At 44.2% G+C, this 16096-nt stretch overlaps 1 protein-coding gene across 6 annotated transcripts in view; it reads right to left on the bottom strand.

Annotated features, from left to right (window-relative positions):
• Positions 1-303: 303 nt before the first annotated feature.
• Positions 304-16096, bottom strand: part of NRG1 (neuregulin 1) — a 1047504-nt gene continuing 1031711 nt past the window's right edge. For 5 of the 6 annotated variants that reach the window (XM_040643286.1, XM_040643287.1, XM_008710920.2 and 2 more), the window contains 5 exons: positions 9187-9289; positions 7515-7641; positions 4955-5085; positions 3720-3926; positions 304-1017 (listed from right to left, as the gene is read on the bottom strand). In XM_040643286.1, the coding sequence (XP_040499220.1) occupies positions 366-1017; positions 3720-3926; positions 4955-5085; positions 7515-7641; positions 9187-9289 (1220 nt within the window). In that variant the 3' untranslated portion in view covers positions 304-365. Of the gene's footprint in view, positions 1018-1404; positions 1547-3719; positions 3927-4954; positions 5086-7514; positions 7642-9186; positions 9290-16096 lie in introns of all 6 variants that reach the window. The other variant, XM_040643290.1, reaches the window with a different exon arrangement.

Raw genomic sequence — 16096 nt, 5'->3', positions numbered from 1 at the left:
TGCAAATCATACAACCCGTCGACATCATAACGCAATGCACGAGAAGCCAGCGAAAACTGAATATATGGGAGGTTTTGCTGAAATACTGTGGGAAAGCAATCACAGTAACTGTACAAAACTTGCTCTCAACAGAACAGAACAGAAAGGCACCATTGATATCTTTCTCGTTTTGAAATACTGTAAAAAATTGCTACATATGGCACATAACACATTTTTACATACATATATTTAATTTATAAAAGTTTTTTTTTTCCTGTTTTCTATTTGCAGAACTGCTAAAATAAAATAAATTGTTTAATTTAAGGTGGAATACTTTATTATATAAAATAAAGTTTTACAGGTGAATCTATGTGTTTATTCAGGTTTTATACAGCGATAGGGTCTTGGTTAGCGATTACACTAGAGAGCCTGGCCTGCAATTCTTCCTGCGTAGAGAAGCGGCCTGCTGGGTTAGTCCTGCTGTCCGCCAGGCGGAAGGCAGGTGCGGCCTCAAGACTGGCTGCCAGGGGGTTCTGAATGCCCAGGAAGGGTGTATCTTCCCCTACCCTCTCATCTTCTGTTTCACTCTCTGAGTTAGTGCCCTCAGCGCTTGCATGGCTGTCCATTTCCAACCTGTTGGCAATGTGGCCATTGGGCTTGGTTCTTTTGGCCCGCCGGCTACTGGTGAGTTTCTTAACAGGCTCCTGAACTGGCTCGTACTCCTGGGTCGTTTCATACTCCTCGTCCTCCACTATCCTCAAGGGGCTAGGGGGCAAGCTGTTGCTCTCATGTGCGGGGTTATGGTGGTAGGAGTTGAACTGCTGAGAGTGATGGTCATACTTCTCCCGCAGCCTTGGTGGTGTCACAAGGAGCAGCGGTCTCTCTTCTTCCACGAAGGGGCTGACTGCCATGATGGGCATGGACGCCGTCGTGCTGGACGCAGGTGGAGACATTTCCGAAGGGGGCGATTTGGGGGAGCTTGGCGTGTGGAAATCTACAGGTGACATACGAGCCGGGGTGGTCATTGCTGACACATACCTGTGTGAGCACAGAATACCCCGCGTGAGTGTGGTGGCAGAAGAGGCACAGAGCAGGGAGGGGTAAGGGGACAGAAGTCACGATATTATAGAATCAGAAAACAAAGAATTTCTAGGCGTTGGATACTTCCGGATTTTTAACACTAAGGACATTCGGCACCCTTGGAGTCTAAAATTATGTAGCCAAGAGTTTCCTCACGGGAGTACATGCAAAGATCAGCTAAATGGCCTAACTCATCCAAGCTTTGGGGATTTTCAATCTCATCGTGATTTTAAGTAAAAGCATGTGAGTCAGGACAAGAGGGCACTGGGTCCTGGAAACCTTTCAGTTCACAAGGACCCGGTGCAGGGATTTGGAAGGGAAAGAAGTATTACTTAAATACTATACCTTCCTAAAGGCCAAGGGGTCTTAGAGAATGAAGCCCAAATGGGGAATGGAGGAAGATCTAAGATGAGCTGCTGAGAGCTGGGTCTGCATGCACTTGCATCTGTGTGCCTTGCTTCTCCTTAGCTCAGCTATAAGGTTATGTCTTATGAAAAAAAAAGAGCATAGTAACTTAGATTTATTCCCGGTAACAGTGTAACACATTCGTGTGCTTTCAGTTTTTCCATGAAACGCTCCTTCTTCACATTCAATTTGCACCTCTCCATCCCAGTGACCAAGACATTCAGAACTAAGCCTGAGCGAACCTCATGTGGGCTCCCTAGCTGTGTCCAAGCTCCAGTCTACCTGTCTTCAAAAACCCACGGCTGCATCAATCTTTGGCTTATCTTTCATGACTACTCAGGGCTGGCTGCGCCGTGATACCTTATGTCATGTTATATCCTGTAGTGCTCCGTCAATCTCACTGGCCAGTGAGTGCTTTTTGTTTTCTAAATCGTACCAAGCTTTCTCCCTCAGAACAAGAAGGCCTGACTTAGCGCTGAGGAAGATCTGGCTTATTCAGAGTCACATTTCTCAACTTTGATAAAAACGTTGCCAGTGCACATAGCACCAGAGGACTCTTTTCTTCGCATTGGCGTTCACAGAGTCTAATTTGACATGACCTGTGATGACACAGGACACCCTTCTCTGAACTCTAGCTAACAGGAACAGGAAACCTATTAACGGTCCTGCTCTGCAGCCATGATTCAGAGTCATATGGATGTGAGGTCTAGCTGTGTCTAAAACGGGAAGGTGTTTAGAGATGGAAATACTTGGGGCTCGAGGCTTCGACTTTTGTTCTGGGGATACTTAAATTAAGCTCTCTGAGAAATGCTAATCCAGATTCAGCCAACACGTAAAGGTGATTCATCTTTTCTCTCCATGCTCTTGAGACTCAGGTATGTCTCGCGGTCCTAGATAATATCCACGGTGCGCGTGGCAGCCCACCGCAGCAGGGAAATGTCAGCCTTTGGAGAGAAGTATCGCATGGAGCGATGAAGAAACAATTCATCCCTAGCCTCTTCTCAGGTCCCAAAAAAGACCGGACTAAGACAGAGTTTCTTAATACATAAAGATGCAATTATATGAATTTAAGACTGAGGTTTTAAACCAGTTTGGGACCATGCCTACACATTTTCACCAATGAATGACAGAGCAACCTCGCATCCCATACAGCTCTGAAATACCATCCTGGGGTAAAGACAGACCCTTGAAGAAGTGGTCAGCAAGCAAGCTCTATAGGACCTGCTGGCCCACGACTGGTCATCCTTTGTTACAAGGACGTCCCAGCCAGTGCATGAGTGGAAAGAGTCTTACCAGCATTATCTCCACCCATGTAACTAGGTATGGATTTGACATTACATAACCCCTTTTGGCAGGTGGTCGAAGATTACACTGAGATGGTGATACAGTAAACAAACAGACGACACCCCTCTGGGTTTGAAAACGAACAAGTAACAGCTTACTGACAATGCCACAAATGCTGGTTGGGTATAACTGTCTCCCAATTCCAGTGAAAATGAATAAAGAGGATCCACGAATTCAGTATTCCTATGAAGCATCTCTTACTTTACTTTCCTCTGTTCTTGATTTTACCTCGTCTGTAACCTCCCCCCCACCAATCCAATATTCCCAGAAGAAAGCCAAAACATTCTGGAATAAAGCAATATCTGCTTTGAAAACCACTTGTGAAGAGTGCGTCTGGAGCATACAGGAGATTTATTTATTTGTCCCTTCTTCGAATTTTGTAGAAGGGATACTATATGGTGGAAGGCAAGCAGCTGTCCCCCATGAGAGTCAGCAAGGACACAGCCCTCGATCTGATTTAACTGAGGCTGGAAGGTAAGAAGGCGTTAGCACAAGGGACCATGAGACTAGCTCGACCGGAGTTTGGATAACTCGGCAAATTCGAATTACAGAAGGGTCCTTATCGACCCCTGGTGCCACCTGTCTAAAGTTACAACTGAGGAAACAGAGATGCCGAGTGGGGCTGAGCCTCAGGTCAGAGCTGGGACCTCCGGGTTGGCTGCCCCTTCCACATCCAATCACTCCCGCTCCCTAACAGTCTGTCGCCTGTCAGCCGCTGGGACCATGCGAGCGGCTCAGCAGAAAGGAGTTCAGTCGAAACAAAGAGGACTTCACAACTAGGGAACGGAACAGGCAGCTGCCGCCCGTTAGTCTCATTAGGGTGGCTTTCCTTGGGTGAGTCCCAGCTGCTCATGGGGACTCTCCTACCGGGGCGCCTTCTCCTCTGCACTGGCTTTGCCCTTCGGTTTTACCTTTCACTATGAGGAGAGTCTCGGTAGGAGTCAGGGGTTTCTCTGGCATGCCTGAGGAAGCTGTTACACTCGCGAGGGCCTCCCAAGCCATTAAGTCGTCCTCTTGGGCCCCCGGTTGGGCTGCTGTGCCTACTGTTTTCTACCGATGACATCATGATTACAGAGTGACTTTCCGAAATGATGCTTTCAGTGTGCCCATTGCTCCAGCTGGAGGGGAAATGGGAGAGGCAAAGAGAGAGACGTATGCATCTTTTTAATGATACGCAAAAATGGAAATGAAAGGAAGTGATCTGGTAACTATTTCAACTTATTGGTGTATCAGCAGTTGACGATAACATTACTCGTCTCAGAATAGAATTATTATTACTTGCTATAGAGAGGATCTTGATTTTGTTTGGCTTCGTAAGGATACAGTTTATGCCTTTGTTCACCCATTCAACACATATGTATCAAATGGCAGTACATACTAAGTGTTCTTTTTTTCCCCCATCATTTATTTATTTATTTATTTATTTATTTGACAGAGAGACAGCCAGCGAGAGAGGGAGCACAAGCAGGGGGAGTGGGAGAGGAAGAAGCAGGATCCAAGTGGAGGAGCCTGACGTGGGGCTCGATCCTAGAATGCCAGGATCACGCCCTGAGCCGAAGGCAGACGCTTAACAACTGCGCCACCAGGCGCCCCCGTACTAAGTGTTCTTACAATCCCTCTGTTCTCCACTGGCTTGGGTCAAGGTGACATTTGGCCTGTGAGCTACATTTGGCAGTCTGGTGTTGCCCTTGGTCGCATGCACTCACACGTGGATCCCCGAGGCATCTGAGAACTTAGAGTTCAGCTATTGAGCAAGTTCTCATGTTCATTTCCAAGGGCAACCCAATCACTGGAAGGAGTCAACTTCTAAATATTATATAGCATCTAGGACAGACTTTTTCCACTGTAGCAACTCAGTGAGTAGTCAGGCATGAGTAAAGATCATCTCTAAAACGGGGAACAACAATCTTGTGAGTGGGGATTACTTTCACTTTCAGTAATGAAAAAACGGACGCTCAAATTTCAACAGCGATTAAATGGCAGAGCCAGTTGATGTCCAAAGCCTGTGTTTGTCCCAAATCATACATGTTGCTATATGTCCTTGCCTCCTAAGTGTCTCCTATTCCTTTCTTAGGCAGTGAGAGCAAAAGCCAATGTCTGGAAATTCTCTTGGAGTAGTGTCATGCAATTGTTTTCATTCTCGTACCTGTGGCTAGGAGTCTGGGTGACAGTAGTGGAGTGATGAGCTGTTGAGGTATAGTGACTGGTGGAAAACGATGTCTCTGCTTCTCTCTCAACAATATGCTCACTAGAGATGACATTTTTAGATACGTATTGCTGGATAAACAAAGAGACACAACTTGAAGATTCATATTAATCAAAACAGTAACATCATCATCATCGCGCACAAAATCTATTCTTGTACATATACTTCATAATACATTCCGTGTCTCCAACGGTCAGATGGCAAATCCTATCCTGGCTATATGGCCTTTAAAGTCAGTAAATGAAATTAACGAATGAAATTAACGAATTATCCTTTGGACGTAGTGTAGCCTACGGTGTAGCTTCTGCAGTCTTCACTGCATATTATCAGAAACGGACCTAGCTCTTCTATCTTATTTCCAACTCATAATGTGAGTGGAACTCAAGACAAATCTCTGCCCCATATTCATTTTTGTCATAGTTGTAAATGAAGAAGATTAACAGACAATTGAATGAAACAAAAGCATAGAGATGCTTAGTCTTATTTCAGATTTCAAGTCAGGAGAGGAATTTCTTTTTTATAATCTCTGTATTTTGGATGCACTTTTCTTTTTCAGTTTCCAAGGGCCCGTGTTGCCCTAAGGACAGCACCGAAATTTTCAACTTGTTGTCAGTGGTAAGAGTAACAAGGCCACTGAGAGGTTTGAAGGACTTACAGAAGATTGTCAAGGTCACACATCTTGACAAAGCACACAATATACAGAGGGCCTATATAGAGTGCAAGGAGCTTCTACTTATTTTCATCACCAAATCGCATTTGCTATTCTTGCCTTCGATCAAGGAAAAGAGGCACATTTCGAAGTTGTGTTTGAAATGCTGTTAGTTTTACACCAAGTTGAACTGAGTAATGGAAAACGGCATGGACAGGAATACTCTCAGATGAAATGGGCACTTTATAAGCAATGGGCTGTGGGCTGTCAAAGAACCTGATGTATTTATGGAAACCCCCCAAATATACAACTTGAATTATGCTTGAAACTCTAGTTGGTTCTCTTGGTGGAAAGGCTATTCCATGTGGCTCTTTCTGGGACGTGCACTTAGTCTGCTTTTAGGAAAAGATGGTGATGCCATGATTCGTGAGCTCTTTCTAGTCTGTGTACCATCTCACTCTTGGTCCTTGAAAGGCAACGGAAGCTTGGTGAATCTAATCTAAATAATATATAACAGTTATTGACCACACACTGAATGTCACCGGGCTAAGTGTTTTATGTGGATTGTCTTGTTTAAGGCTCATAGAACTTTTTGCAGTAGGTATTATTTTTAGGCCTGTTGTCATAATGAAGAAATAGGGTTTAGACAGATTAAATAAAGCCCAAAGTAACACAGCCTGAGACATAATTGGAATGCAAGCAGCCATTCTGCTTCCTATATATTATAACAGACATAGTGACAGATTGTAGGTGTGTCTGTATGGAGTGAATGCATTTATCAACTGTGTAGAACATTCTAATGAACACTGGTAGGGGGAGGGAAGCAACAAAATAAATTGATATATCAGCACCTCACTCTGTCTCTTGGCTACAAGACTTGCTGGTGGGCAAGTAACCACCAGCTCTGAACTTGGGTCTAGGCTCTATTTGCTCCACACAAAACACACGTTTTCCTATAGGATAGAAAAAAATGCTACCGCAGTGCAAACTTCAGGCTTTGCCTATGAAAAGCCAAACACCCGAGGGAAATGCAGAAAACAGAAAAAATTATGATGGAATAGGAAGAGCGATACTCCAGAAGCCAGGAAAGCTGAGTCCAGCTCTGGCCCTTATCTGTAAAAAGGGGAGGCTTGAAAGAGCACATCTAAGGACTCTTCAGAATGTAATATTCTGTGACCTAGTTATATTTAAAAGCTGAGTGCTTGGCAAATTTTAAACAGAATATTTGAGTGATTGAAGATACATTTAATCTGGAGGGTTTGACATCATGTATAAAGAGTCAGGGAGTAAGAAAGCATTATGTTCTCCCTGTTTTGCAACTGAGAAGGGAGTTTGGTAAGTCATTTGGCCCTTGAGTGCCCTAACTTCTTCCTTTGTACAACAGAATCAGTAAATCATCAGGTCCTGAGAGAAGCCTCAAATAAAAATCACTCTAGAGCCCTTAGCTCAGTTCTCAGTAGTAATCAGTTAGAGACTGGAGGAGTCTTCATTTCCAAATCATAAAAAAAAAAAAAAAAAAAAAAATCCTTCTGATTCTTGTATCATTAATTATTTTTTCTATGTGTTTTTCTTTTCTTTCTTCCAGTTAGGCCCTCCCTGCAGAACAAACCCAATATTATTATTCCAACCCCCTTAATGAACACTTTATGAGAGGAAATGTGCTGGTCTTACAGTAACCAAATCCACTTTAAAAAATGTTCCCATTATTTTGTCCTGGCAAAACCCTGGATTCCCGGAAGCCGTGGTGATTAATGGCAGTAGCTAAGAGCCTAAGAGCTTTAGAAAATAAACGTCAAGGTGCCTGAACAGAGGAGAGATGCTGAGCTTTTCCACTGGCCAGATTCAACATACATTCACCAGCTGGACGTTCTCGGGGGGCGGGTTGGGGTGGTGAGGCCCGTTGGCTATGTTCACCATGTTGTTACGTTCAGACCGCAAACTTTGCCGAAGCCGGTCGTGAAGCTTTTTCCGTTGTTTCCTGGATATGAAAAAGGGAGCATTTATTTTTTTCTATCATTTACATTTCTTGGTACAGTCAACTCTTGATTCTACCAACACGTAAGTCAGGTGGGAGGCTGGTGGAGGGCGTGGCACTCCATCTCGGACTCTGCCTACGGACAGAAATGGAATCACACAATCTTAGTGAATACATTTAAGGAGCCGGGGGGCATTCTTACAGAAATCTAACTGGATTGCTGAGAGATAAGAAACAAAAGAGAAGACAAGATAAATCAAGTTGATATTTGGCCCAAATCCCAACTTTCGCAATCAATCCATCTTTGCCTGAGTCTTACAGATGGTCGTGTATCTTAGGTACCAATTTGCGCTGTGCAATGGATAAGGCTGATTTCATTCATAATTCCGCCCGTGTGTCTCTTAAGAAGATACGGTTAAGTTTGAATCTGTACCCCCTACATGGTGGGTGTGCCTGTATGGCACGGAACATGAGTGCAGTTAGGTACATATTTTGCCCGTAGATTTAGCACAATTATAACATGATCTTACTCTTAGTGACACTTTTTTTTTTTTTTTTTTTTTTGTAGAACTAGTAACGGCTATTGAAATACTGAGATTGAATCTAATTAAGACTCTTAAGGCAGATTCCAGTAAGGCTGATCTCCATCACTTACTCAATTCTGGCAACCCATGAAATCTGGGGGTATTAAGAAAATGCCATCCATGCCCTTAATTTTATGGTCTAAAAGCATATTGTCTTTGTTCCTCAATGCAACATGCAGGTCATGATAATATCCCCACGACTAGTTTTGGCAAGAGAGTTTATGTGATGAAGCAAAAAAAGAAACAAAACTGTGAACGTTATTTCCTACTTGAAGCAGAAGTTCTATGTAAGAGAGAAAAGTGAGGGGAATTCAGGTCACATGGTAATTGTGTTTGTTAATATGGACCCAGCTCAAAGGACCAGACATAGTGACCGCAAATCTGCTTTAATGTTTTCTCTTCTTCTTTCAAAGTGAGATTTTCTTGATTTTCCTCCCATGAGATTCCTTTTGTACATCCCACACTTTGAGAGCATTTGAACTGGGATGCTCATTCGATGGAATGGGAAAATAATCACGATAATGTTTTAAAAAAACTCCATTCCCAACATCACCAAGTGTTTCCTTTATCTCCTAAGTCTGAGTACAAAGTGGGACGCGACCTCAGCGGTAACATGACAGGTGCCCCTTGGGCGCCTACCACTGTCCTCTCAGGGTCACCCACGCGCACCGGTGTGTGCCCCACAAGCCCGTCCCTCCAACCCTTTTCCGGGTCGCGGGCCATGGTCAACAACCAGAAGTCTTCTGAACACTTACACGCAAATAGGCAAAGCTTTCTCGTTACGTGATTAGAAAAAGTCCTTGAAATAGATGACTCAGAAGGAAAAATGAGAAGAAATGTCCCCCTGCCTCCCCGCTCCCCCTTTCATGACTAGGCTGTTGAAAATGCTTTCGGCAGAGCCCTGGGCTGGCTAAGCCGTCTTCTCTGCGCTAAGGAGAGAGAGGCACGGAGGAGGAAGGTTTACTTGGTTTTGCAGTAGGCCACCACACACATGATGCCGACCACGAGCAGGGCGATGCAGATGCCGGTGATGGTCAGCACTCTCTTCTGGTAGAGCTCCTCTGCTTCTGGAAAGGGACGAGAGCAGATGTCACCAAAGCCCCCTGACACTTGCCAGGACTTAACAACTGAATAGTTGGCATGCGGTATGGCATTGTCCATGTTCACAAGAAAGTAAATACGTGACATTTCATTACTTTTGCAGACATACTTAAGGGACAGCATACTCTGCATTACACTTGGAGCATAAACAGCAAAGCCAGCTGGGGCCATTTCCAATTAAAAAATTATACTATTAAATTACTTTACTTATAAGCTACAGATGTATATGTATTAAACTGGCAAATCATAAACATTAATTATAAAATAATTATTTAGTTAAAACTGTAATTTTTAATTAAAAAAAGTCTCTTGCAAAGGCAACAGGAATCAATACCAATAAAAGGAGCTGGGATTGGAACCACTGGGGCCGTCCTCGCCCACCTCTCTCCCCACCTTCTCCCTCCCCAACCCCTTTTTATTTCCCAGCTATTTTATATTCCGGTGGTCTTTACAAGGAGCCATTTCTAACTTAAAAAAATAAACTCAAAGACATTTGCAAACATGAGCTTGACTTGTAGTTAGCAACAAAACCAAGGCAGGGTCCCTACAATTTAACAGTAAAATGTGAACATAAGCAACACAGTAGGGGTAGCAGGGCACTGTATCAGAGAAAATCCAATATGGTGGGTAAGATAGTCTGGGGCCAAGATGAAGATTTGTCCTTTGAAGGACAATTATTATCACCGACTGTACTTGGAAACCTAATTGATCTGTGTAAAGAAACCATTAGCACACGAGATATGTGACTTGGGCTAGACCAGCTTGGCAAATTAGCTCAAGGAGGTCACAAAAGGAAGGATGATGCTTAGACCTTCGGGTTAATGCTACCGCTGTACCTTAAACGCAACCAGTCTTATTCATGGAAGTCTTCCTATTTGCAAATCAGTTTTTGGGAGGGATCACTTGATTATACTTTGGCAGGTCAGTTTCTTCTCGAGATTGGCAGATTTAAGGGCGAACTTGGTCCCTTAGGAACTGAGCTTCCAACCAGTCTAATTACATTTATTGGAAGACATTCACAAGTTCACCGAAAAAGAGAGCTCAGACCAGCGCATCATAAGCATTGTAAGCTGAGCTTGCCAAACCGATGAATAAGCTGGTCAGAAAACTGGGGGCTGTAATACAAATGAAGGTCTCTTATCTGGACATCAACATGGGGCCTTAGGGAACATTTCCAATTTTCTTTACTGAGAGAGGGCGAGCCGCAGGAAGTTTTCTTGACATGAAAAAGTGCATTTTAATTTCTGTGATACAGTAGACCTTATCATTAAACAAAACATTTCCTACAAGCCAAGCCCATGGTAATCGAATTCCAGTTAACAGGTCAGGAACATTGTCAAATCAAATTAATATAGCACTGATCATTAACGGGGGGAGAAGGAGAAGAGAAGTCAGTGGGTAAAAGACTAGAATGCCGCAGAAATTATACCAAAACAAACCAAAAGGGTCGGAAGTGGGAGGGAAAAAACAAACCAAGAGGACAGACGGACTGACAGAATGACGGAGAGAGGGAGGAAGTCAGGTAGGAGGGAAAACAAGATTAAAAGTGAAGGAGCCATCTGAAGTCTCTGGCACAGCATGCCTGATACTAAGGGAGGAAAAATAAATAAACAAAAGAAAAGCAGAGGGAGGCAATGCTGGGAGGGAGGAGAGGGTGGGTACAAAGTCGGAAGGGTGATCCCATACAGCATAACTCCTACCCTACGCTGGCGGTCACGTGGAAGCCACAATTAGGAAGCCAAGCAGCTGGTGCATTGCAGTGAAACGATGACCCAGGAGACATGGAGTGGGGTCACATTTGTGTGCCGCGAAAGTCAGATGAGGATGTGGAATGTGAGTGCTTCTATGTTAATTGCTGTGTCTGCTGCCTCCCCTCCCCCACAGCCCCAGGACAGGGAATTCCATTTTACCAGGCGGTAATCTGCAAGCGGGGTGCCCCAGGAGCCTCCTCCTGGACCTGGTACGGGAATCGGTTTTTAGCGATACGTCTAAGAAGGCCAGGCGGCGCGCCACTGGTCCTTCCTCGTGGGGCCCCGGACGCCGCGCTCCTCTGGGTGTGGCTGGTTGGTTTAGATGCAGCCGTGTACAAGTGTCATTGCCAAGAGACATGAAGCCCCTGCTTTACCGCTCCCTCTCTCGCTCACTCTCATGGCATCTTAACATGCTATCTTCAGAAAAAGCTGCGAAGTTACTTCTGACAACTAGGAAAATGGGATGTATCTAAGGACTGAAGGGGGAAAGGGCATCCTGGGTACGCCCAGGGATTCCGTTGACACGTTTTTTGGGTGGGTGGTTGCTAATTGGTAAGAGAATAGATTGAGCTCAGTTTGTCAGCAAACGTGGCATGCTGACTCACCGTTCTGCCCACGTTATGTGGCAAGACACGCATTTTTCCAGTGAAATTGGTCATGGAAATAAAGAGGCAAGCTCAGTAAGGGGCAAAGGGTAGAGCAAAAGTGCTATGATGAACCAATGAAAGACAAGGCCCATAGAATACAGACGTAGGATTAAGATTCTGTATTCACAACAGCATTTACTGAATACCTTAAATCTTTCTCATCTTAGTTTCTATTTCATTTTCCAATGATTTACCAGATCAGGGAACCCCGCCCCCCCATTATGAAAGTGTTAAAAGAGAAATACTTGATGAACAATCATATAAACAATGGGTTCTTTTCACCCCCTTTTGCCCTTATTTTTTTTCTCTAGTGTGACAGGGTCAATAGGGCAAGAGCAAATTAGAGGCAGTGCTGAAAAAAAAGAATCTGTCAGTCCAGTTGGCGGATCTGCTTTAATGAATGGAAATGCTTCCGAGTCTTTACTCTATGGTTTGGCTGGATGCATTGAAGTCAATCAGATCAAGCATGTTTTCCAGTCTGATCTGGCCAGGCGGCTGAGAGACAGAAGCCTTGTCTTTCTCAATGTTAATTGACCTTTAAGGTCTGATTTTCCTTAAGGACGGAACTTTCTGGCTCAGTACATCGGCTGTCCTGAGACTGTGGGTCTCTGGACCATTTGCCTTTAAGAGGTATGCAGATACCAGCACAATGTATCTTTACTGACCCTTCAGATCCTACTGAGGGAGAGTCCTATATCGGAACTATCCATTGCCCTGCCTCATTGTCTGGGAATAGAATTATTAAATTCTAGTTAGACCCTAAAGTGATAAAATGGGACAAAGATGCTATTAAGGAAAAGGAGGAGGTGATGGTAGTTTTTTTCCTCCCTGCAGGAAAGGCCGGTAAGCCTTTTCAGTAGTGGGACAATTTTTATCAGGAGGGAGATAACCTGAATAGATCCCTCTCGTCATGTAGATAAGTCACCACCCGAGGGGCGTTGGTGGGAATTCTCATGCTTCTCACTCTTGGGAGATGTTCTATGATACGCAAAGGGTCACTCACCTCATCAAATGAATAGTTTCTCTTCAAAGTTTTCTGAAGGGGAGTGGGCAATTGACTGAGTTTCTCTCCTTGTCACAGACAGAACTTGCAACAGCCTTATTTTCCATGGATTATGGAAAATAGATTAGGTATAGACTGGGATGTTATCCTCCAAAAGAGAGTAGCAACCATACTACAGGGCATCCTCACTGCATGATGTCACTGACACCAGCTGGATGGAGATCAGCTATTCTGTTAATCAGGACATTGCTTTGTTGACCCACAGCCTCATTCCAGGGCTCCAGGCTGTGTTCAGGAAGCCCGGACACTTGCACCGTGGAGCCTCTGGGATGACAGAATGGCTTCCCTCTCCTCCCAAGACTGGCCCTGGCTCCCAATTATTTAGGACAAAGGCCTTCAAAGGGAGTATGCCCCAAATTCACATGCTCATAAGAGATGTTATTTTATATTTACAGTGTGAACATTTCTATTTGATTACTTGTCTGGATAATCTAAGTGACGCAAGGTTAATTCCATTAGTGCTAGAATTTCCACCTAAAATAGCGCTGGGCTTCTTTCTTTCTGTTTTCTATTTCCTTGCTCCTAAGATAATGAAGTTGACTAGAGGAGCACGTGAATATGCCCAGAAAATCAGTCTGCCCATACTATATTGTGTTGCCGTGTGAGGGCTTTCCGTGTTACTATTTCAAGTGGGTTATTTTTTACATTGTATGTCACATTCTCATCAGCCTAAGATGTGGTGTGTTTTCAAGCTGATGCATTTAGAGCTTCTTTTGTTCCCTCAGGCCCGGTTTGGTTCCTCCCATAGCCTTATGCACCTCTCTCAACTCCCCCCCCCCACTCTGAAATAACAGCGTGGTCAGATCCAATCAGAGGGTCAAGGAACGTGGGGTAGATGTGACTTTGCAGCAGGTGAGATGATTTTTAAACTCTAAGTGAAGTGTGGGAATCTAGAAACTGCTGCCCCCTGTGACATTTCGGTAAACTAATCATAGATTGGAAGCAGAGAAATCATTGTTATAGCTGTATGATCCCTTCTGAAGGAAAAGGAAATTAGTTAGGAACTGGAAGGTAAGAGTAGGAAGGGAAAAGATTTCAGCTCATAGGTTCTAAATTCTGCAGGCTAAAAGGAATGATGATTGGTCCATACCCATAAATTCAATCCCAAGATGCTCTGCCAATGCAGAAAGTTGACAAAAAAAAGAAAGAAAGGGAAAAAAGTTTCAGAAAAGAGCAATACAGTGCACTCCAAAACACATTACACATGACTATGAACGGCTCTCCGTGCTTGCACATTGAACAGGACAAATGGCGGGTGGTGAAGGAAGCAGTGCTCAGGTACGCCTCCCGGAGTCCGCACAGGGAACTTCTCTTTTTTAAGAGGTGTGCAAATCCCGGCACACCCTGTCTCTATTAACCCTTAAAAGACCTTACTGAGGGAGAAGTTGTACTGCTGAACTATCCTCTGTCCTACTTCATCATCTGGGAACAGAAATACCGTATTTATAACCAAAAAAGGCATTCGGTATTATTTCATTCCTCTCCTGAAAAGGCAGAAGCAAAGTCCCAGGGAGGTGATTTTGTTTTTTACCCAAAGGCACACAGTGGCAGGGCCAGGAGTAGAAGCCAAGAGTATAGCAATTAGGTCCGAAATTTTTCTTGCATTGGGTTTACATTTTTTTGTAGTCCGTGGATAGCCATGCTCTCACATTTCTTGTTGTTTGGTTACTTTTTTAAAACAAACACCTCTCTCCTTTTCTGCTCCTAACCTTCCACTTTCTCCACCACTTACATAACGTTTCATTCATAGAAAGCAACAAACGCTTCTGCCCGAAAAGCCAGAGAGGGAATTGGAGCCCCGAGCCTGCTTCGAGTTTTTTCAAGTAACTCCTGTGTGGTATTGGACAACTTTCAATGCCTCGATTTTCCAAATAGTTAAAAAAAAAAAAAAAAAAAAAGAGGACGGGGGCTGCGGGAAGGATCCAATTCTTGAGGTCCTTCGTTAATTTCAATGTATGACTCCCTCAAATAACAGCCAATTCGATGGGCACTCCACAGGGCTGAGCTCCGCCACCCAGATGACAGCACAGGGCTGCCCGGGGTGGGGGGGAAGGGGCCCAAAAGTAGCGCGAGCTCACAGCCCATCATGCTGGCAGATGTGTCCCTGGAGGTTCTGGGATGACAGGACTAGCAGAACCTGCACAGGCTTCAGTGAAGAAATGGGGAACACGGGCCAATTACAAATAAAACCCCGAAACCTCCAGAAATGACACCTTCCGTTCTCAAAGCAAAAAACTGTGAATCGAATTTCATCGGGTGGGACCCTTTAGGATCCCTTACTTGCCCGTGTGTGGTAGAGAGGCATGTGGGAAGGAAGGGCAGAATGAAAACAGAGATTCAGGGGTCTACAGTTCTTCCTTCGATCACTGACTGGAGAGATACCAGGGCGGTCCAAAAATAGGACATGACACCTCTTGAGTTTGCAAACATGTGGTTGAGGGGTAGTTCTCTTACAAAAACATCAGTCTGGGCATGGGCAAAGCACCTCAAGTAGAGAGCAGAAAATCAGATGGTAAGTGTGCTGGCTTGCCCCGGTTCTAGGTCCTGCCTCTGCCATTGACCTGCTCAGTGACTTTGGCCTAGTTAATTGCTCACTGACAAAATGCTTAGGATCCTAACACATGTGTCACGGGGAGACTCTGTGGAATAAAGGAGCCATGAAATAGGGCGGCCAACAGCAGTAGGGTTTATGTGCTCGGAGAACAGACCTATCTGGAGAGCTACGCTGGGCCGCTTAATTGCATGGAGGTTTACTTTTAACTAGATCATGGCCAGGAAAACTCTGAAAGCTCCTGGGGTATACCCAAGAATTTAGACTTTAAAGTCTTTCCACCTCTTAAGGAAATGAAGCTTCCAGATTAAAAAAGAAATCAAAGAGTACATCGAGTAACAATAATAACGAGAGGCACGATGTATAAGACAGTTCAGTCTGCCCTGGGTCAAGGGTATTCAGGCAAATAACCTAATTTTTTCACAAATTAAAAGCCAGGGGGATTTAGGATTAAATCAGTTGCACAACGTTCACAGCAAAATCACAATTTACTCAAATCCAAATGAACTTTACTTGTTTCTGTGCAACACTCAATTTGACAAGATGCCCTCCCCCCTGCCCCCACCATTTGCTCCCTTTATATAAACTTTGGAACATCGAGTACAAGAATTCGTTCTCCAAGGAAGTGACAATAAATTTCCTTACACATTTCCTTGAAGATGTCACTCCGTTTTCTCCCTAGAACCCCTTCCATCTTATGCTTTTTCCCTCCTACCAGTCAGTAATAGTTTAAGGGTTAAAATCAAGAGATATCTACAGAA

The sequence above is a fragment of the Ursus maritimus genome, unplaced genomic scaffold (genome assembly GCF_017311325.1).
Source record: "Ursus maritimus isolate PB19 unplaced genomic scaffold, ASM1731132v1 scaffold_28, whole genome shotgun sequence".
Taxonomy (NCBI): Eukaryota; Metazoa; Chordata; class Mammalia; order Carnivora; family Ursidae; genus Ursus; species Ursus maritimus.
This window is presented reverse-complemented; position numbering and strand designations above follow the sequence as displayed.